General features: G+C 39.8%; 1 protein-coding gene across 4 annotated transcripts in view; it reads left to right on the top strand.

Annotated features, from left to right (window-relative positions):
* Positions 1-15,672: 15,672 nt before the first annotated feature.
* The window catches only part of LOC119534302 (gamma-secretase activating protein), a 120,564-nt gene continuing 112,862 nt past the window's right edge, over positions 15,673-23,374 (top strand). The window contains exon 1 of one of the 4 annotated variants that reach the window (XM_037836495.1): positions 15,673-15,912. In XM_037836495.1, the coding sequence (XP_037692423.1) occupies positions 15,804-15,912 (109 nt within the window). In that variant the 5' untranslated portion in view covers positions 15,673-15,803. The remainder of the gene's footprint in view (positions 15,913-23,374) is intronic. The other 3 variants (XM_037836494.1, XM_037836493.1, XM_037836492.1) reach the window with 3 other exon arrangements.

Genomic DNA, 23,374 nt, shown 5'->3' with positions numbered 1-23,374 from the left:
CCTCCCGGGAGGATTCCTGTACAAGTTAAAGGTGACCTCTACTATTTGAATCTCACAGGTTAATAGTGAAGGGTGGGGGGGCCTGGGCTAGTGTCCTATGAGCAGTAGGGCCGATGGCTGATCACAAAAAGTAAGAAGCTCATTCTTCTGACTCATTAGTGGGGTGCTCCTCTTTCTGAACCAGCTCAGAATTTGTATTTTAGGAGGTGAAATATTTTCCTCTGGTGTTCAGATCTCATCCAAGATAAAATGCCAAGACGGGAGCTATTCCAACTTGCGGTTAATATTGTCTACTGTGAAAACAAGGCTTCTCTCTTTTGCTGTCCTAACATTTGGTTACAGACCTTGCAGAGGGCCTGAGAGGGAAAGAAAAAGGGACAAGGAGGCCTGAAAAGAACCTGAGCCTTACCATCACTATAACTCTTGTCTCTACTACCCCATCTCACTGCTACCAGATCAAGGCGGGGGATTCTTTTGCCTGATGTGTTCAAATGACCAATTCCTGAGACACTGGGGTTTCAAAGAGAAAGAGTTTATTGCTAGGTGAGAAGCAGAACAGATGGCCTTTCGGTCCAAAATCTATCTCCCCGAACTGCAGTAATTCTGATAGTTTTACAGCATCAAAGAAGGTTTTAGGATAATGAGTATAATGGCCCTAGATGATGTAATTAGAAGTGATCTAATTATTGAGCATGTGCAGATTGACTACATACTTAGTCACAGAACGTATGTAAGAAAATGGCGGCCTTAATATAATGATGGACATGATTTTTAGTATAATAATGAAGTATAGGTGACTTGTAGGTTAAAGTCTAAGCTAGTGTGTATGTCAGGCGGGCCCATTTTGGTTAGACCCAGCTTTGGTTATCAAGATAACTTTGGACTTGGGATGGATTAGTTCTGAGCTGGCCCAAGACCCTTCAATAATAAACACTAGAGGCTGTCTTTAGTGATCATAAGACTGTAAAGTCGAAAAACTGGATAAATGGGTACAAGTGAAGATTAGTCACAAGGTTTTTACAATCACAAGGCACAAAATAAAGGCTATACAATCATTATCATAGATCAAGGCAGCTGGATTACAATTCAGGTTTCAGGTATTTCTCTCTGTCTACTCTAGTATACCAGAAAGTAAAAAGGAAAATCTTTATAATGATTCAGTAATCATATTCACTCCTTAAATCCTAACTTCTCAGTTACACCACTACTCTTTTTTTCTTTTCCTCTTGACCACCTTTTCCTCTTGTGCCTGCCATGCTCTCCAGTGAACTTTGGGAGAGAGGAAAAAGTAAAGGTGAGAAATATGCTAGGGATGGCTCAGAGAAAGAATGCCCCAGGCCATTCCCCCACCTCACCCATCATCCTTGGAGATTCTGATACCAAGGGGTGATTTGCACCCTAGCTAACAATAGAGGCCTAGCATCCCAACACACTCCCAGCTCCCTGCCCTCAGACAAAAAGCAATTCCAGGAAAGAGAGCTTGTCTTTAAGTTAAACAGCATACAAGTGTGACATATGTTCCAATTTCAACTGTTGGTGAATGAGGTTCCCAATAGGAATCCATTTTCCCCATCCTTGGTGGAGAATGTTGGAAAGGACAGCCAACTTCTTTTGGTTTACATACTTGTGATTGTACCCTACATTGCATTTCAGTCCTCCTCACACAGTCTTAGCTTCAGGTTTGGGGACTAATCATACTTGGAATCAATATTCCCCACAAGAAACCTTCCCTTAGGAAACATTTGTTCTTGGCAACATCTAAGAGAGACTGGGAAAGAGCAGGCTCCATTTTCACCTATGGCTTAAAATTAATATGTAAATATATGAAGGAGAAAGAGGAAATTGAGTAGACTCAGCCACATCAGACTTCTGGGTCTTTATTTATTCCAATGCTAATTTGTTTATGAGAATAATTATTCAACTGCAAACACCAAAAGGGACTTCTCTGACTGAAGGATAAAGGAGGAAGATTGGTTTATCTGAATTCCATATAATCAATATGTAAGCAGTTAGGACTTTTGTAATACCAAAAGAAACCTTGAATAAAGCATTTTTAAAGCAAAAATAACAAGACTGCTTGAGTCTTAGATTAAATAGAAGGGTTTGATTACCCCCATAGAACAATCAGGCATTTATTCAGTGGTCTGTGGAAAGAGCTACAGTTTGCTCTTTGAAGAGAAATTGGGGACTAAACCCGAACTGCTTAATCCTCAATTCCACTTTCCTAGTTTACTTTGTAGAATTTATTTTACCCTTCTATACAGGGTATCTCTCACTGTTAAAATGTTAATCTTTCCTTTTTTTTGAGAGTAGCAATTTTCTCATAAGCCTGTCTCCATATATAAACTTGGTGACTGGTGGTGGTGAGTGGATATCTTTTTTGGATTTTCTTAGTGCTACTATACCCAAGAATCAGAGAATTGTTTATAAACAAAAGGGAATGTGAGGATCATGGTCCAACCCCTTCATTTTACAAACAGGGAAACTGAGTCCAGAAAGTTTAAGTGACTTGCCCAAGGCCAGAGAAACAGCGGAATATCAGGGCTGGGACAAGAATTTAGGTCTCTTAACTCTCAGTTAAGTTCTTTTTCCAGGTCATCACCCTATTGCTAGCTTTTTTTTTTTTTTTTTTTTTTAATATCTGAAATTCTTTACCCTCTTGAGACTCAAGTGAGCATTCGGCCAACCTAGGTGAAGATGCCAGGCTTTTTCTGTAAGCAACAAGGTTTTGATACTATCAGAGAGTATCGGGACATGGAACTGTACTGTCTTCTCCCAGGGGAGGACACAGATTAGATGGATATTTGGCAAGCCAGAAGCCTCAAGGGAAAGGATACATTAATAATGAACATTCCGACAGCATCTTGATTCCACACAGGAGAAAGGATATCACTTTCCCTTTGGCTCTAATTTGTCTCACTCCCTCTTCCAGCAGACCTGGAGGAATATGCCTCAAAACAAGCTTTGACTAAAATGATACAGATACAGATCACCTTTTTAAAGAAAAGGTTAGGTTCAAAATATGGAAAAGACATAGATTTTAGGAAATTAAGAGGGTTTCAACTAGGCATAGTTTTAAAAAAATTAAGCAAAGGAAGGCAACATTAATGAAACCCTCAAGAAAATCTTAAAAACTCACCTACAAATCTCAATACTAACACAATTAATTTATTTTCAGAAAATAACAGGGGTTTTAAGAGGGCTGATAATTGGCCATTTTGGTGATTAACTGCTGGAATCCTTTTTGAATTCACTGGGCTAGAATTTCTATTTCTCTAAACCTGTGTGTATATTGACACCCAGAGAAAGTTTCAGGGGTTTCCTTTTTTTTTTTTTTGGCACTGTAAAACCTTTTTCAAAAATATTTTCTATGACATGGATTTCTTTTATACCTCATGTCAAATCATGTTCCCTTTGTATATTATGATTCATAAAGAATAAGATAAATAAAATTAAACCACCACCGAAATAAAAAAAAGAAGCGACTTACAAAGATCTTTGAGTAGTTGATGAGTCAATGTGTAGTCATAGAACTTTGATCAGTGCTGCTGGGGCTACACTGTGCTGAGAACAAAGACACCAAAGAGATAGGTTCAGTGGGAGGAAAGTGGAGGGGGGCAAGAGGCCACCATGGAGAACTGGAATCAGGAAGCATTTCCCAGCTCTAATTACCAAGGCCAAGTGGAAGAGACAGCAGCTGAAAAAATTCAATCACAAACAGGTGAAAAATGCAGAAAACACAGGATTCTTAGCAAGGATGCACGACTTTCATTTTAGATCATTTACACTATATTTTGAATGTTGAATCTTGTCAAAGAAAAGAGGTTCTTGTGATTCAACAGCTGAAGGTGAGACTGATACTTCCCTTCCCCCCCAAACTGATGCTCAAGGGAGTGGGAGTAGGGACAGCAGAGTCCCCAAAATTGGAGAATTGCATATTACAACAAAATAGTTAATTTTTCTTTTTCCTAGGGGCATTCAAAAGAGCACACTGATCCACCACTTTCCAGATGGTAATTTATTTATGTAGTTTTTGTTTATTCAAGGCTCTAGATTGGCTAACTCGGTTCCTCCAGGAATTGCCCCTTCAGAGGTGGTGACAATAGGACTTCTGTGAAGAGCATTTCTGGGGGACTGTTCAGCTTTAGTAAAGGCAGCTTTCAGGGAAAGCGGGAGCTAGGGGCTTGGCTGCCAAGATTTCAGTGAAGTGCTTCAGATATTCTCTCTGGTGGCTTCAACTGTGTTTAGAAGTCTGAAAAAAGGATCTATCTACAGAACACATGGCAGTCTGAACATTAAAAATCTGCTACACTCACAGATATCTGTTATATATTTCTTTGTACTTGGCTAAGTGCTGCTCATGAGATTCACAAAGATTTTCATTAAGTCAATGTATGCATTTTTAATGAAAATGTTTCTTTCATAGCTATTAGTTATTCTTTGTCATCAATTTCCCTATGAAATAGTCATATGATTGATTTGGAAAAAAACTGTTTAATTTTAGTAATTTTTTCCCTGAAGGCAGTTAATGGAAGATTCCTATTAAGAAGAAAAGAGAGTCATTTAAAAGGTAAAAATAAAAATTTCCATCATACTTCTTTTATCTGTCTATGGTTTATTTTCTGTCAGTTTTGCAGAATTAAACATCACAGAGCACAAGATTAATATGTGTAGCAACTTTCTTTAGGAGTTTGCAATAGAGGAGGAAATACAATGTAGTTTAAAGCTCTTTGTATTTTCTGATAACTCAATGTTTTAAATTAAACCCATGTATGTTATTATTGAAAGTTTGCTCTTAGCACAATAGGAGATGACAGTTTCTTCTGTGGAAAAGAAAACCTTACATATTGTTTTAGTTGCTAATGCTGCAGAATGCAAAACACCAGAGATGGATTGGCTTTTATAAAATGGGGGTTTATTTGGCTATACAGTTACAGTCTTAAGGCCATAAAGTATCCAAGGTAACACATCAGTAATCAGGTACCTTCACCGGAGGATGGCAAATGGCATCCGGAACACCTCTGTTAGCTGGGAAGGCACATGGCTGGCGTCTGCTCCAAAGTTCTGGTTTCAAAATGGCTTCTCCCAGGACGTTCCTCTCTAGCAAGCTTGCTCTTCTTCAAATAACATCACTCACAGCTGCACTCCGTCCAGTCTCTTTGAGTCAGCATGTTTTATATGGCCCCACTGATCAAGGCCCACCCTGAATGGGTGGGGTCACACCTCCATGGGAGTATCCCACCAAAGTCACCACCCACAGCTGGGTGGGGCACATTCCAAGCAAATCTAATAAGCACCAAAACGTCTGTCCCACAAGACCACAAAGACAATGGCATTTGGGGGACACAATACATTCAAACCGGCACATTCCACCCCCTGGACCCCAAAATGACATTATCTTTCCAAATATCATTCTTTTCATCACAATATCACAAAAACTTAAACCATTTCAGTAACAAAAGTTAAGTACAAAATCCCATCAAAATCAATTTAGGCGTGGTGGGTCCTAAGGCACAATTCTCCTTTAGCCTTGGATCTGTAGACTTAGAACAAGTTATATGCTTCCAATATACAAAGGAGAGACATTCATAGGATAAACATTTCCATTGCCATAAGGAGAAACAGTAAGGAAAACAGGGTTAACAGGAGCAAAACAGTTCCTAAAACCCACAGGACAAACTCCATTAGATTTCAAAGTCTGAGAGTCATTAACAGAACAACGTTGCATCCTTGGGGCTTGAGAGAGCGGGAACCTAACCCTTCCTAAGGGCCTTTTCGGCAGCCCTTTCCTCTCCAAACGCTTAGGTGAGTGCTCCAACAGACCCACACATTGGGGAGACCACCTTCTCGGCCCCACCCTCCTCAAACATCGGGGCAGCTCCCGGATTCCTTTCCATCTCCGGGGCACAGGCTCAACCCCTTCAGAGCAGTGGGGTGGCAGCCAGGCTCTCCCCAATTCCCTGGGAATGTGCTCCACCCTCTTTGGGACCTCGGGTGGCAAAACTCTTCCAGAGCATCGAGGCGGAAAGCCCGCCCTCGACCTCCAGGGCAAACTCACCCTTTCCATGCATGTGGGCTGCTCCGCTCTCCCAGCCCGAGACCTCTTGACTCCAGACCTCAACCTCCATGGCTCTGCCTTTGAATAAATTTTTCCTTCAGTTTGTTCCTTGTCTGTCTCCTCCAGTCCAGACCGGCAATGGCTCCGTCTATAAAGATCTCGCAAAAATTCTGTTGGCTTTGCATGAAGCATGCAGGGGTCAAAGCCATCAGACAATAGGACTTTCCACAAATCCTTTCTGGATAATTCCATCTCCAATCTTGGCTTGTACTGAAATGGCGGCTGGGTTCCATGTTTGGTTACATCCTCATGTTGGGCTGTAGCTTCTGGGATTCCACCCCCTGGAAGCCTGTAATTTTCCAAGCCATCAACTTCTGGTTTCTTTGAACCCAAGAGTTCAGTTCTAAGTTTATCTCTCTCCGCTCGCATTTTACTACAAGCTGCAAGGAGAAGCCAGGGTATATCCTCCACAGGTAGTCTGGAGATCTCCTCAGCTAAGTATTCCAGGTTGTCACTTTTAAATTCTTCCTTCCATCTGACACCAGGACTCAATTTTGCCAAATTCTCTGCCACTTTAAAACAAGGATCGCCTTTCTTCCAGTTTACAACAACATATTCATCATTTCTGTTCAAGTCCTCATCAGAAGTATCTTTAGAGTCCATATTTCCACAAACAGTCTCTTTAAAGCAGTTTTGGCCTTTTCTATCAAGCTCGTCCCAATTCTTCCAGAATCTTCCCCTTATCCATTTAAAAAGCCATTCCAACATGTTTGGTATTTGCAAACTCAGCAGCACCAACACCCCACTCTCGGTACCAAAATCTGTTTTAGTTGCTAATGCTGCAGAATGCAAAACACCAGAGATGGATTGGCTTTTATAAAATGGGGGTTTATTTGGCTATACAGTTACAGTCTTAAGGCCATAAAGTATCCAAGGTAACACATCAGTAATCAGGTACCTTCACCGGAGGATGGCAAATGGCATCCGGAACACCTCTGTTAGCTGGGAAGGCACATGGCTGGCGTCTGCTCCAAAGTTCTGGTTTCAAAATGGCTTCTCCCAGGACGTTCCTCTCTAGCAAGCTTGCTCTTCTTCAAATAACATCACTCACAGCTGCACTCCGTCCAGTCTCTTTGAGTCAGCATGTTTTATATGGCCCCACTGATCAAGGCCCACCCTGAATGGGTGGGGTCACACCTCCATGGGAGTATCCCACCAAAGTCACCACCCACAGCTGGGTGGGGCACATTCCAAGCAAATCTAATAAGCACCAAAACGTCTGTCCCACAAGACCACAAAGACAATGGCATTTGGGGGACACAATACATTCAAACCGGCACACATATATATACATATATATATGTTTAAACATTTCTTTTTAATTTTAAAATAATCACAAACCTACAGAAAAGTTGGGAGTGCAGTACAAGTAAATTTTTTTTCTGGACTATTTGACCTGATGCCCCATTACCACACCACCATCCCTGCCCCTGGAATACTTTCACGTGTGTTTTCTACAAACAAGAACATTCCCCTACATAACCACAGTACAACCTTGGAAATTGACCTTGATACATCACTACCAACTAATCCTCAGACCCATTCGAGTTTATTCAGCTGACCCAATAAGGCATTTTATAGCAGAAGGATCTAGGTTGGGATCACATGGAGCATTTAACTGTGAGGTCTCTTCAGTCTCCTGTCAGGAACAGTTCCTCAGTGGCTTTCATGACCTTGACCCTTTCAAAGATTACATTCCAGTTATTTTGTAGAATGTCGCTCAATTTGAATTTGAATGATGTTTCCTCATGATTGCATTAAGGTTATTCATTTTTGGAAATGATTGCATCCTCTGATTTCCATTTGTCCCCTTGCCATTGATGCTGACCTTGATCCCTTGATTAAGGTGGTATATACCAGGCTTAATACGCGTTTTGTTGGTAGGTACTTTGAACCTATGAGGATATCCTGTTCCTTTCAGTGTATCTATAGGTATCTCTTTATGTATCGATTTCTGTACTGACTCATGGTTTCTTGTTTTATTCAACGGGTTATAATCCTTAGTGCATTTTGATCCTCCTTTTGTCCAGATTTGGCCAGCAGGGAGCCTGTTCGCGCTGCCTCCTGTGTCCTTCTGACATGTCTCCCTCATGCTTTGAGCATGTTCTTGCTTTCTGGCACTACAAGATACTCTAGGCTCATCTTGTTCTTTTATTTATGGTAGGTGTGTTAGTTGATATGTAGGTATTACTGTTCCCAGGCTTTCAGTGGACAGAGGGAGGGAATACATGTATGTACATAGATGCATATTCATGTAGACACATTTACATTACATCTACATTTCCATCTATCTATCATGTCTGTTTCTCTCAGCTATCATCATCTTTTGAAAATGTAAGTTTACAACAATACCTCCAATTCCAATCCAACACTACAGGGTTTATTTTAATTTTCTTCTTTTTTGTAACTCCCTTGACTTCCAGTGAGAAACCTGGCTCTCAATATTCTTAATATATTTACTTACTTGATCAATCCTCATGTAAGCAAACAATTTCCCATGTCAGTTGACACTCCCACCCTGTGCAGCTGCCCTTCTCAAGCCCCTTGAACTCTAACACTCCCTACTGGGTAACCACCCTTCTACACCACCCACAATGGATGCCCTCTTCACCCAGTTTGGGTTCTGACACCCAGGCTAATCAACTCCCTGCCCAGTGATGCTTTCCTCATCATGCTTGGGCTTTGACATTCCAATTTTGACCATCACCCCACCCTCAACCTGTACAGATGCTTACATTTCTTTGTTCCACCTAATGGATTTAGGATGGAATTGTTCAGGAAGAGAAGTGGGAAAAGGAAGGAATAAAAGGGGATAAGGAGGAAAGGGAAGCAGAAAAGGGGAAGAAGGAACATTTATGTGTAAATAAATCACAAAAAAGTAAGTTAAATTTCTGTTTTAAAATGACATGGTTTAATATGAAGAGAAGAATCTAAGAAGCCGCTTAGAAATGGAGTGATTTATGACTGACAGAGAATATAGCATTTTAAAATTTGATTGTTACAAGTAATATTAAAATCTATGTATTTATTCTATAAAATGAATTATCACAGATAACACATATTACACATTTTATAATTCTCTGATAATCTCTTCATATTTTGTATGTTCCTTTGTTTTTCCTGTTTGAGATACAGTAATTTCACCCAATTGATATTTACTAATCAACTAAACTTTAAAAGAACTTAGTGAAGCATTCTTGGACTTGAAGCATTTAGCACTCTTTCTGACCATTTCACCCAATTTTTCTCTATTCCCCTGGTAAATCAGGTATAGTTCCTTTAGAATAGATTCAAACCGTTGTCTAGCCCATCTTGTTAAATGGCAATCCTTTATCTCCCTCTAAATCATGGAACTATTATTCTTCAGAACATTTCTTTTAAAATCTATGTCAATCTTCTTTTCAGTAAATTGCCGGGAGAGTCCTCTCACTCTAAGAGATTTAAACAGCTATTCTGCTATCAATCACTGATATATTCAGTTTCATCTCTCTAAGAAAACATGTAAGAACAATGTATGATGTCCATTTGCAATCAGCCATCTCTGCAACTACACAAGACAAAAATTGGCACATATTATCAGGAAGATGGTCCCTCAAAGCTTGTACAACAATTTTATTACAAAAATCAAGAGGAAAGAAGAATGAAGTTTTAAAATTTAAAGCTAGTTTTTAAAATTAAAAAGTTAATATGTGCCTAAGATTTTTTTAACACCTTCATTCATAGTTAGATTCTCCAGAGATAACTATTGTTAACAGTTAGGATGGTCTTTGGGATTTCATTGTAACTGTTAAGAAACAGGACTATACCTTCTCTATTTAAAAATATATTTAAATGAGATACCTTTCTTCGATCAAGAAAATGTGTAGGATGTCTATATGTGACGAATTGAGTCATCTTCCTTGCAAAGATGTGTTCAAGTTCTAAACCCTGTGAACTCACTTGTAAGTAGGACTTTTGAAGATCCTATTTGGATAAGGCCAAATTGAATCAGGGTGGGCCTTAATCCAATGTGGCTGAAGTCCTAATAAGCAGAGGAAATTCGGAAGCAGTTAATTAGAAGTCAGAGAAAGAGAGAGAGATTACCGTGAGATTTATCTTCAAGCCGGGAATGCCAAGGATTGCCAAGGATGGCAAACCATCTGCAGAACACTCCAGACTCTAGGAGAAAGCACGGCCTGATGATACCTTCCTGTTGGACTTCCAGCCTCTCAAAGTGTGAGACAATAAATTCCTGTTGTTTGAGCTAACCAGTTGGTGATATTTGTCATAGTAGCCCTGGAAAACTATAACACTATGAAATGACTGCTAAAATAGTCCTTATGGTAACAGTTAGAACTTGGAAATGGCAATTTAGGGACATATAGATTATCTACCTTGAAGATCTTGTGCATTTTTAAAAGCTCTCTAGAAAGGCCACATCTTTTTCCATCTTCTGTTGCATAAATCTCTAATATTGGAGTAATATTAAACTACTAAAATGTTTTTTTAATTTAGGATGCCCATTTATTTTATTAGGATTACTGTGCTGTGATGTGCATAGATTAGGTGTATTTTGGAGGACACTTGGACTTCTCTATCTCCTTGATTCCTGCATTTTGGAGTTAGGTCTCTTCTCTGCACCAAATCACCACAGGTTTGAAACCCACTAACTCACTAAAAAACAGAGAAAGAAAACAACCCTTATTCAAAGCATGAGTTAGCTAGACCATGCTTCTCAAATGTTAATGTGCACACGAATCATCTGGGGATCTTGTTAAAATGCAGATTCTGACTGGGTGGGTCTGGAGTGAGGCCTGAGATGTTGCTTTTCTAACAAACACCCAGTTGACGCCACTGGGAAAAAGTGAGAAGAACTGACTAAAGATTTCAGAGGGAAGGTGGATGACAAGTGTGCCTGTCTGGATCTATTATGTCCCCCAGAAAAGCCACGTTCTTTAACGCAATCTTATTCCTCTTCTTCCGTCCTGATTTCTGGAATGCAGGCATGATGATTGGAGCTTTAGTAGTCATTTTGGACTATGAGGACAATGTGCACTCAAGGGTCTGGTGGAATGAAAATCTCAAAGGATACTGGGTCCCTAATGACTTCTAGGAGTCTTGGACTGTCTACTGCCAGATACGTGAGAGAATAAAACCTTGTGTGTTTAAGTCATCATTAAGTTGGGTTTTCATGAACTTTCTGGTGAACCTATTCCTGACTGATGTACACGCCAATACCTAAATCAAAAGGAAATGGCAAGAGGAAATGGCACCCCATGACTGGGGGCAAATGGATTTGAGGGAGTCATAATGACCACCATATTAAATATTTATTTCTTTTAAAATAAACTATACTAAATAATCTGCTAAAAATAAATTACTTTGGGAGGCAGAATTCTTAATATCTAATCAACACAATAGCTACGTAAGAAGCCATCTTATTGTAAGTGCTTTAACATATTAGTTACAAAACAAAATAAAATTACTACTTCCTGGGAAGTGCAGAGAAACCTTACTTAATATGTACCATTTGGATTCTAATGGGTTTCTTGGCAAACTTTATTAATTTCCAAGAAAATTTCTTAGCTGTGTTTCCAAGGGAGTAGCCTCCAAAAGTTTTTAGTTGTTTTACTTCTACTTAATTGTGATGCAGATGAGTTTAATAGTAAAAGCATTCTTTTAGCACATGTATTATTCCACAGAATGCAAATTTCAAACCCAATATCTTTGGTCTTTTCCTTAGATACCTTATAGTTTCAGACTTTGGGGTTAGATTTTGTTAGATGATAGCCATTTTCCTATTCCTTCAGTGTCAAGTTCTATAGTTGACCACTTCTAGGGGCTCTTTCTTGATTAGGTAAGCAGTATAGAACTTTTCAGTTTAATATCTTTGTTAAATAAGCTGTCTTCCATATACAAACGATTCTCTCAACCTACATTTCTCACTCCTTCGGTTTCCTTTGCATCCAAAAATCCAAGCTGAAGTTACAGAGAACCTACGCTTCTTGGAGGAAACCACATGAACCAAGCTCTATGATTCTCACTGTGGTCCCAGAATTCCACCCCTGTCTGGATATGGTATTTGGACAATTACCTCAAGCTGGAAGGTAATTTAAGAGTCCTCTAATTCTAGTTCACTGGATCTAATTAATATACATATCAGTAGCAGGAAGTAGGACATTTGTTCTGATCCCAGCTTTGCTACTTCAGACCAAACACTCATTTCACCTTTTTGAGCCTCAGTGTCCTCATCTGTAAAATGAGGGCCTTGATTAGAAGATTTATAAGTCTTTAACAAAATACTATATTCTGATTTTAAAGGAAGCTGATAGCTTATTCTTAAAATCCCAAAGGAACAGAAATATTTTTACCCTATGTTAAAGCATTTCTAGTGTTTCATGTTTCCATCAGATAGCTTTTAAGGCAGTTTCTAGTTCTGTCTTCTTTAGAATTGAAACATAGCTCAGCAGCATTCTTCTATTAACCCTTCAGAATTTTTAAAAACTTTTTATTGTAGTGACATATATACAACTCAAAATTACCCATTTTAACCACTTTCAAGTGTACAATTCAGTAGTTTTAATAACATTCACAACATTGTGCTACCACCACCAGTACCCATTACCCAGTTTTTTCATCACCCCAGATAAATTTCTGTATCCATTAAGCAGTAACTCCCTTCTACTCCCAACCCTGGAAAACTACAATTTACTATCCATCTCTATTAAATTTGCTTTTTCTAGGTATTACAGATAAGCGAGATCATGCAATATTTGTCTTTTTGTATCTGACATTTCCCTCAACATGATGTCTTCAAGGTTCATCCCTGTTGTCACATGTATCAGAATTTTTTTAATGGCTGAATAATATTACATTGTGTGGACATACCACATTTTGTTTATTCATTCATCTATTGATGGTCACTTAGGTTGCTTCCTCCTTTTGGCTATTATGAATAATGCCGTTATGAACATTGGTGCAAATATCTGTTCAAGTTCCTGCTTTCAGTTGTTTTGGGTATATACCTAGAAATGGGATTACTGAGTCATATGATAAATTCTATGTTCAACTTCCTGAAGAATCACCAAACTTATTTCCACAGTGGCTGCACCATTTTACAATGCTACCAGTAATGTATATGGGTTCCTATTTTTCCACATCCTTGACAATTATTATTATTATTATTATTATTATTTTAATAATAGCCATGCTAGTGGGTGTGAAGTGATATTTCATGTATCTCATTGTGGTTTTGATTTGCATTTCCCTGATGACCAATGGTGTTTATTGGTCATCTGTATATCTTTTGAGAACTGTCTATTCAAGTACTTTGTCCTTGTAAAAAATCAAGCAATTTGTCTTTTTTGTTTTGAGTTGTAGCAGTTCTTTATATATTATTATTATCTTATCAAATATATGGTTAACAATTATTTTCTCTCTTGTGTAGGTTGTCTTTTGACTTTCTTGATAGTAACCCTTCACAAATATTAACCCTGTAAGTCAGTCACCTGTTACCAGTCTTTTCTCTGGGCCCCTGATCTCCAAAATTCAGTCATTCATATACTACCTTCATGATTTTGGTCCCATCCTTGCACTGTGTTGATTATTATTTCCAACCATTCTTCTCTACATTGACTTTTTTTGTACTTAAGTAAATTTATTTTGAAGAGAAGCTTTATATTATCACTGTTAATGGAAAGCCAGTCTTTTCAGAAAAAATAGAAGTTAACTGCAAAAATATTTACAATGGAAACTCATTTTCATGAACTTTTTTGTGAACCAGAATTTTTAAAGTATGCAGGTGAGGATGTGCATGTATGCCAAAGCCAACAAGCTTCACTTGGTAGGAAATTAGTTGTATTACAATCAGTGACCTTCCTTTTGTGCACTGACAATATTAACAGCTTCATTAAGCATTTCTCTGAAGTCTTCATGCACTTTCAGGTGGGAGGATTTTCCGGTGTATACAGCAGTGGGTGGTGGACATGGACCTGAAATCCACTACCACAGTTGGAGAAACACGTCTCTAGGGCAAAACTGTGACTTTCTTTGACTGTTCTTTAGCATAGTTTTCAAACTTTAGCAAGCCTAAGAATCACCAGAGGCACTGGTTAAAAATGCAAATTCCTGGGCCTTTTCCAGGTCTGGATTAGAGCCCAGGAATCTGTCCTAAAGCAGCTTCCCACTGCTGGTAGTTTTCAGACCCTTTGAGAAACACATAAAGAAGCATTTTTTAATCAATGACTGTATTTGGGATATTCAGTAACTATTTATTCCAGGTGCTCCTTTAACCCCTGTGAGAGGCCAAGGGACAGAGGGGTTGTGCCAAGACTCAAGATTCAAATTTTATGTCTCAGGTAGTTTATAATTGTCAAAAGAGGTGTATTAACGACTCTCTGGGAGGTCAAAGTTGGGAAAGTCACTGTGAGCTGAAGTTGTGAGGCAAAGGCTTTGTGGAGCCCAGGCTGGAAGGGCCTGGAGGTTATTTCTGGGAGGTAGGAGAGTGGACTCAGTCAGGTTCTGGAAACCAGGTCAGCCTGAAGCTAAAGTTCCAGGTGAAAAAGCAGGAAGGATCAGGTAAAGAGTAGGCACCTTATCCTAGGGCAGTGAGCTGTCACTGAAGGTCTTCTGCACAGGGACATGAGGACAACTCAGTTTTAGAGTAATAAGGAGGCACATGTTCAGGATGGATTGGATCTGGCAATGCCAAAGGTACAGTGACCAGTAAGCTTAGGGACATTGCTCTCGGGAACGACAAAAGCAAAAGAATGGTGAGATTCTTAAGAAAACATTAGACTGATGTGTAGGGGTGGGGAGGGCGATGAGAAGGCACCCAAGGTCACAGGTGCCCCTGGAAGAAAGAGAGCTCTTTTGTTTTGTTTTTTAGATTAATCTCTGCAAAGAGAAATGAATTCTAGACAATTCAGCTTCTGTGAAGCCAGCGTAGGGAATGGTAAAAACATGCAAAGAAGACTTTGTGTTAAGCTGATTAACCATTTCCACTTTCTGCAGTCTCTCTTTTAAAATAGAATCACGTTCTCCATATGCGCCCAGCTTCTTGCTACCTAAATACTAGTAATAAAACATCACAAATGCCACTGATAAAAAGCGAACAGACCGGAGACTCCGACCGCCTCCGGTCCTGAGGTGAACTTGATTCTCCTCAGGGGCTGGTAATACCTCTCTACAACCACGAGGCTTCCAAATTTTGCTGCACAAAAGACTCAGTTGGGGATTTTTTTTTTTAAATGATGCCTGGAGCCCACATTGTGATTTAATTAGTAAGGGCATCTGGATTTTTAAAAAAGCCTCAGGTGATTCTAACGTGCATTAAAGTTTGGAAACGACTGGTCGAGCCACATCTCCTCCAGGGCCCCTAACAAAACCAAAACTCCGTTCCCCCAGCCCCCCTCTCCGCGCATCCCCCGCACCGAGGGGGCACTTTGAGGGCTCAGGGACGAAGGCGGGTCCGGGTGCGGGCCTCGGCGGCGGCGGGTCGCAACAGCCGGGAAGAGGCGGTGCTCCCGGCTCTCAGGCGGGGACGCAGCAGAACCGAAAGCAGCGGCCCGCAGGCGGCCGGCCCGGAAAGGCGGAGGGGAAGAAGGAGGGGCGAGCTCAGGGCACAGAAGGGCGAGTAGGCGCGCGGCGGGCCGGGAATGCCCGAGGCACCCGGCCCCGGAGCCGCCCGGTGACCGGCGCCCGGGACATGGCTCTGCGTTTCACAACCGACTTCGACCTCCAGAAGGACGTGCTCCCGTGGCTGAGGACGCAGAGGGCGGCGCCCGCGGCCACGGGGACCGGAGGCGGCGGCGCAGGTGCGGGAGGCGCGCGTCCGGGGGCCGCGGGCTGAGAGGGGAAGTGGCGAAGGGGGGGTGGGGGTGCGGTTTGAGTCATTCATAGCTGGGGACGCGGCGCCCAGGCTGGGCTGGGTGGTGGGAACGGGCCCCTGCCAGCTTGTGAAGGCTGAGCCGAAAGGGATGGCTTTCCCTCTCTGGAGGGTGGCTTTGCCACCCTCACCCCTGGCCACTGGGGGAAGGTCGGAGGGTCGAGCCCCTGCAGGAGCGCGCGCGGCTTGGCGGCACTGCCCCCTCCCGCTTCTAACTTGCTTGTTGTCCAGAGTAATTCACCCTTAGCAGAAAGGCGGGGGCACAAGTGGTACCCTCAGCATCACCTCATCTTGGGGGGAGTGTGGAGGAGCAGCTGCAGGGAGTGGGAAAGGGTCGTTCTCTACTCTTCGTTAGCATCTCACCAGCCTAGGAAAGTTCATCCGTCGGGTAGGGGCTCTGCCAGGATAAGGGTCTCCTGGAAGTTCGTGAATTACAAGAAAGAAAACTGTGAAACGTAGTCACTATGAAATCACGATATAAATATCTAAAAGTTGCAACGCTTGTCCGCACATTTGTGGGACGTGTTTTTGTGCCTGTGTGAACAGAATCGCAAGAGGGCAAGGGGCTCGCTTTCAGGCTAGGTTGTGAGCGGTGAACTGAAGGTTTGGTGTTCCAAAAAAGCACCAAACCATCACACCATCGCCGAGCACAGCGCCTCTGCGGGCCAGCAAGCCGGGGTAGTGAGGAAAAGTGATGCTCAGATTTCCTGCCCAGCTTTTTCAGGGAGAATTGTAATACATTCCCAGCAATTAAGAACTTAGTTTTCATCTGTCAGAAAGATCCTTGTTTTGATTTTGGTGAGGTAATGAAGAGTGACTTTCTGAGCCTTTCTAGCCTTGATCTACTTTAAAAAGGGGGAAGTTGGTAATTTCCCAGTTTCTTTTTCTTTTCTTCTTTTTAAGAAGAGACGTTTGCTGTAAATGATAGTGCATCCTTCTTCAGGCTTCAAGTCATGATGCCTCCGGGTTCCACTTTGCAGCATTGGAACTGTGCACTTCAGTGTGCTTGCCCTTCTTTTTCTGGTTTACCTTAAACACTGTAGACTGCTGTAAGGCATTTTGGGGGAGGGCTATTAAATTACCCATGTCTATAACTCCTTCCCTCCTGAACCCTGATGAAAGTTTCCTATTGCCACACTTACAAATTCACACTGTCCAAAGGCTTATAGAATTATTTGCAGGTTTTCTTGTCTTGGCATGTTGGTTGTTAGTTGCAAATAAGGAGTCATATATGTTTGAGTAGCTCAAGACTTGAGTTTGCAGTTAATGGCATTATTAGTAAAGCTTCACTTTTTTAGGAGAAAGTTTAAACAATCTCCCAAAAGTCTAGAGAGTTTTTGAAGTTCAATTTCTTGAAGTTCAATAGACACCTCCATGTCTGTTTTCCACCACAGTGTCTTTCTCTGAACTCTCACCTTGTGCAGCTAAATAGCAGGTGACTGCAAATGAGAAGTTAGATGAAGTGTGAAATGCCACAGTCATATGTTTCAGTTATGTGTTTTGTGATTGAAAAGCTGTGTGGGACCCAACTAGATTTTGGCTTCCTTGTATCTTTCACTCATCTGTGAAGAAATATAAACTTGTGTATTGACGTTCCACTAAACAGCAGATAGCTTTGATGCTCAGAAGGTTAACTTACTAGAAATACCAGCTTTTCTGATATTGGTAATATTTTGTTCTTTTAGAGTGCCTTGGCAAGATATTAGCCCTGTTATACTAAGGAAAATTGTTACTAAGGAAATAGTCTGCAGTGGGTGGTAGCTCAAAAAAAAAACACAAGCTAAGCTTCTCAATTTGTCTTCTGCTATAATTTGTAGCACTAGCAGGGGAATCTGAGATTCTGTTTTATTTCTAGCACAGCTGTTACTCTACACATTTGTGTAAATTGTCTTCCTTTCAAAGTCCCAGCCTTTCAAATGTAAATTAGGACTAATTATACCATTGTAATGTCTCCTCCCTGCATGCTTGCTTTCTAAATTTGAAGCCTTAATACTTTTTTTTTTAATTAAATTCAGTTTTATTGAAATACATTCGCACACCATACAGTCATCCATGGTATACAATCCTCTGTCCACAGTATGATAACATAGTTATACGTTCATCACCACAATCTATCTCTGAACATTTTCCTTACATCAGAAAGAACCAGAACAAGAATAAAAAACAAAAGTGAAAAAAGAACACCCAAATCATCCCCCCATCCCACCCCATTTGTCCTTTAGTTTGTATCCCCATTTTTCTACTCATCCACACACTAGATAAAGGGGGTGTGATACACAAGTTCTTCACAATCACACTGTCACCCCTTGTAATCTACACTATTGTATAATCGTCTTCAGGAGTCCAGACTGCTGGGTTGGAGTTTGGTAGTTTCAGGTATTTACTTCTAGCTATTCCAATACATTAAAACCTAAGAGGTGTTATCTGTATAGTGCATAAGAATGTCCACCAGAGTGACCTCTCGACTCCATTTGAAATCTCTCAGCCACTGAAACTATTTCATCTCATTTTGCATCCCCCTTTTGGTGAAGAAGATATTCTCAGTCCCACGACGCTGGGTCCACATTCATCCCCGGGAGTCGTATTCTGCATTGCCAGGGAGATTTACACCCCTGGGAGTCGGGTCCCACATAGTGGGGAGGGCAGCGAGTTTACCTGTTGAGATGGCTCAGTTAGAGAGAGAGAGGGCCACATCTGAGCAACAAAGAGGTACTCAGGGGGAGACTCTTAGGCACAACTACATGCAAGTTTAGACTCTCCTTTGTGGTAACGAGTAAAGCCTTAATACTTTTATATCATAACATCATACAAAAATACAATTTGAAGATTTTTTAGTGCTAAGTAATATTCATGTAGTAGGACATATTCCTGGCAAAATAACCAGGGAGATGTGCTAAGACAGTCATGGAAATCTGGATGCCCCTGGGATAGTGTTTTACTCAACAGGGAGTAGAGGAATAAGACCAGATTTGGTTACTGCAACTGCTCCTGGTCCTGGGTTGATCTTTCAAAAAATGGTCTCTCATGAAATAAATGGAGAGAATACTATTTGTTCTTTTAAAAATTAAAGCAACTATACATATATAAAAGAATATTTGAGCATATGTAAGCTATAAAAAGAAAAAACAATAAAAACAAAACAAAGCCATGAACCTATCACCCAACTTAAATATAGAACAGTATCAAGACTTTTGAAGGCTCTTGAGTGCACCCCTATCTGATCCTATTCCTTTCTATCCCTCACCCCGCAGAGGTTAACAACCATTTAAACTTTTATCTTTTCACACTCAGTTGATTTTATTTTAGTTTTAGCCCATTTGTGTCTCTCCCTAAACAAAATATCATTTCATTTTGCTCGTTTGTGAACTTTAAAAGAATGAAAACATACTACATGTATTCTTTTTGCTTTTTATATATCTTTTTCTCATTATTGTGTGATATACTCATGTTGATTGCTGGTAGCTATAGGTCATTCATTTTTTCTGCTTGTATTGTTCTAGTGTGTGAATATATAACATTATAGTGGACATGGAGATGCACCACCTAGTTTCTCCCTTCAAAGAAAGACTTGTCCCAACTGCTGGGAGTGCAGTCAACAGTCTTCAACTGTCAGCCCCTTCAGGCATTGCCTGAGCAATTGCCTCCCTCACCCAACATCATGCCTTTCTGCCTGGAGGCAAATAGGCCCAGCCATTTTGACATGACAAGGGACAAGGCTGACAAGCCATTTCAACTCTAGAACCTCCCCCATGGGGGGATCCCCCGGTCAGCTAAGGGGGATCATTGCAGCTCTGCGCAGTCCTGCTTCCTTGTCCTCCCTCCTACAGGTATTAATCCTACTTTATTAAGCATTCCATAATAAACATCCTGCACACTAAGCTCTGCCTCAGACCGCTTCCCAGGGAACCCAAATTACTTATCCTTTTTCTGGTGGGTGACATTTGGGTGTTTTCCAGGGTTTGCTATCACAAACAATGCTTCTATTAATACTCTTGTGCATATTCATTGTGCATATGTATACAGGTTTCTCTAGGATGTATGTCTTAAGAGTGGAGTTGTCAGTTGTGGTGCATACATCTTCACCTATCCTGGATAGTGCCGAATTGTTTTCCAAAGTAGTTGTACTAGGTTACACCCCAACCTATGGTATTGTGTTTCTCATATTGTATAAAATCTCACAAACTATTGATTTTTTTTTTTTTTTTTTTTTTTTTTTTTGCTGTACTAGTAGACATAAAATGTTATTCTATTGTAGTCTGAGGTTGAGCATCTCTTTATTTGTTGATTGGCCATTTGTTTCCCCTTCTCTAGAAATGTCTGTCCATCCTTTTGCCCATTTTCCTATTGTGTGTGCTTGTTTTTTGGTACTGATTTTCAGTGGTTCTTTTATGTATTCTGGATTCTAGTCCTTTGCACAAAGTACATGTTGCAAATATTTTCTTCCAACCTGTCTTTTCAGTTTGTGATGGTGCCTTTAATAAAATAGCATTCTCATTTTAATGTGATCTAATTTCTGAGTCTTTTTCTTTATGGTTTGTGCTTCTTTGGATCTTTTAAAGAAGTCTTCCTCTATTTAGAAGTCAAGAAGATATTTTTATGCAGACTTCTAAAAGATCTTAGCTCTGCTTTTCATATTTTGTTTTTTAATCCACCTGGAATTTATTTTTGCATGTTATACGATGTGGGAATCAAATTTTATTGTTGTTCCATGTTGATAGCTAGTTTTTCCAGTATCACTAACCAAATAGCCCTTCCTATTCTCACTTCTGTCACATATCAAGTTTCCATATATGTTTGGGTCTCATTTTCTGGGTTCTTCATTTTGTTCCACTGATTAATTTGATGTGACAACACTTTAATAACTGTGCTTTATGATAAGTCTTGATAACTAGTTGGTTAAGTCCCCTAACTGTCTTCTTCTTCAGGAGCCTCTTGTCTCTTCTAGGCCCTTTGCTCTTTTATGTATATTTTGGAATCATCCTGTCAGATTTCACCAAAACCTCTGCTGGGATTTTTATTTGAATTGCTTTGAATCTATAGATCTGCTTGGGGAGAACTGGCATCTGTAAAATATTGAATCTTCCTAACCATGAACAAAGTATAACTTGCTATTCATATAGATCCTCTTTAATGTCTATTAATAAAGTTTTAGAATTTTCTCCATGAAAGTTCTGCACATCTTTTGCTAGATCTATTCCTAGGTTATTTACTTTCTGTTGCTCTTATAAATGGCACATTTAAAAACATTACATGATCTAATTATTGGGGGTGTATAGCAATGCAATTGATTTTATATATTCAGTTTTGTATCCAATGCTTAATCCGTTGTTGGGCTGGATCATATCCTCAGGAAACTAAGAAAGGATCCATGGATGTAAATTTTCTGAGGTTGAAATACTACATATGTTTAAGGCAGGAAAAAACATGTTTTCTTGCCTACATCTTCTTGCCTACTTTGATTTGTCTTTGATTTATGATATACCAGATTGAGTCAGTCTTTCTAATATTGTAATAATTCATTTCTTCTAAGGAAGTGATGTATTTTATCAGGCGACTGATTTAAGGGTGGCGATTTTTTGTTGTTAATTTCCCTCAAAATGATTTGGGGGCCAGGGAATTGAGTTAGTTACATTGCTTTCATTTATTGTTTCACTACTGTTTTTCCATTGTCCTTTTCACTCTTCCTTCTCTACTTTCTAGTTTCCTTTTCAATCCTTGTCTTTTTTTATTGCTTCTTAACCATTCACCCCATCCTTGCTTTTTCTCATTTTATTCAGAATACAAAATATAACCACATGATGATATTTACTGCATAGGTTGAAGAATTATAATATTGATCATGGTGAGCCTGAGGACTTATATGTGAATTATTTACAGAATAGGAATGTCATAGGCGTAATCATATTTCCAAACCTCTTGATCTATGTATTTGGAACTAATTCAATTTTTTGTATAAGACTGCCTGATTATCCCCCTAGTCATTGGAAAGACCAGAAATTACTTTCATTTAATTTTTGTCTCATAGCAATTAGGAACACAGTTTATACTTTTGGAAAATACTTCCTGTAAGGTATACTCACTTGTGCTTGGCAAAGAATAGATTGGAATGAACAAGAAAATCTGACAAACCAGCATCTGTTTTATATGAGCTGTGACTTGCCAACACCTTTAATATCTAGGTACTTTCCTTTCCCTAGTAGGCTTACTTATGCAAGTGTCTTACCTATTAAAATGCTACGTTTTTTCCCTCGTGAGTGCTGGTATGCTGGACTGTAAAATTAAACAACATTTCCTCATTTGAAATTGCTAAACTTCCTCCTCTGGACTTTCCAGTGATTATCTTTTGGTAGAAGAGTCAGAATGAATAAGCCAAGAGGTTATTGAATACTTCTAAAAGGGTGTGTCTAAAATATGAGCAACTAATCTTGGGAGAAAGGGCTAATGGGTTAGTAGTGTATGGTGAGACATGGGTCTCTGAATTTGCAACATTGCCAAATTTGTCTAACTTAAATGTCCTCAAAATGTACAAAACTGTAGGCTTAATGAAAGCCTGCAGTTATTACTATTTAAAGTACCCATGAAGGCATTATTTTTATTTCTTTCATCTCTGTCTATCATGATCACATTATAAGCTGGTCCTAGTATGCAGCCTAATGAAAATTTTTTAACATATAACATAAATATGTAATGCAATGGTTTTCAGCCTTGGCTGCACATTAGAATCACCTGGGAAATTTACACACACACACACACACACACACCCACATACACACACACACTCATACATGAATGCACACTAGTGGCTGGGCGCCACACCAGCCCAATAAAATTAGAATATCTTGGATAGGGCTTTGTCATCAGTGTTCTTTTAAAAACTCCCCTGATGATTGAAACATATAGCCAGAATTGAGAACCATTGGTTTAATGGGATAAGTATATCTCATTCCTTGTAATCTGCATTTGTCAGATAATTTTTCTCCTTAATCTTTTAGTGATTTGAAAATAGATGTGCTTTTGCAAGGAAATTGGGTTTTGTCAACAAGATTTACTGTGAAGGAGTTCCTTATCTTGCTGAAACCTTTTAAGTGTACTTTTGAGAAGGTTTCTCCCAGTATCCATTTATCTTGAAAGAAGAAATACTTCTCTAAATACTTCTCTAAATATTGACACATTGCATTCCAGAAGTTGTCAGAGTCATGTGCAGGATGAAAAGGAACTCACTGAAATTCTCCTTAGATGTCTATAAAATCTACCTTAAGAGGATTTTTGAGCAGTTATTCATTTTCCCATTGTAAGCTTGATATAAAAAGCTTAGTCTGTTGTTCTGTTTACATTTTTCTAGGTTTGAGATCAGTCTATGCCACTTTTTTTGCCATATGATGTTGGTCAAT

This window comes from Choloepus didactylus, chromosome 5, assembly GCF_015220235.1.
Source record: "Choloepus didactylus isolate mChoDid1 chromosome 5, mChoDid1.pri, whole genome shotgun sequence".
Classification (NCBI taxonomy): Eukaryota; Metazoa; Chordata; class Mammalia; order Pilosa; family Megalonychidae; genus Choloepus; species Choloepus didactylus.
The sequence above is the reverse complement of the archived record's forward strand: the minus strand, read 5'-3'. Positions and strand labels throughout refer to the sequence as shown.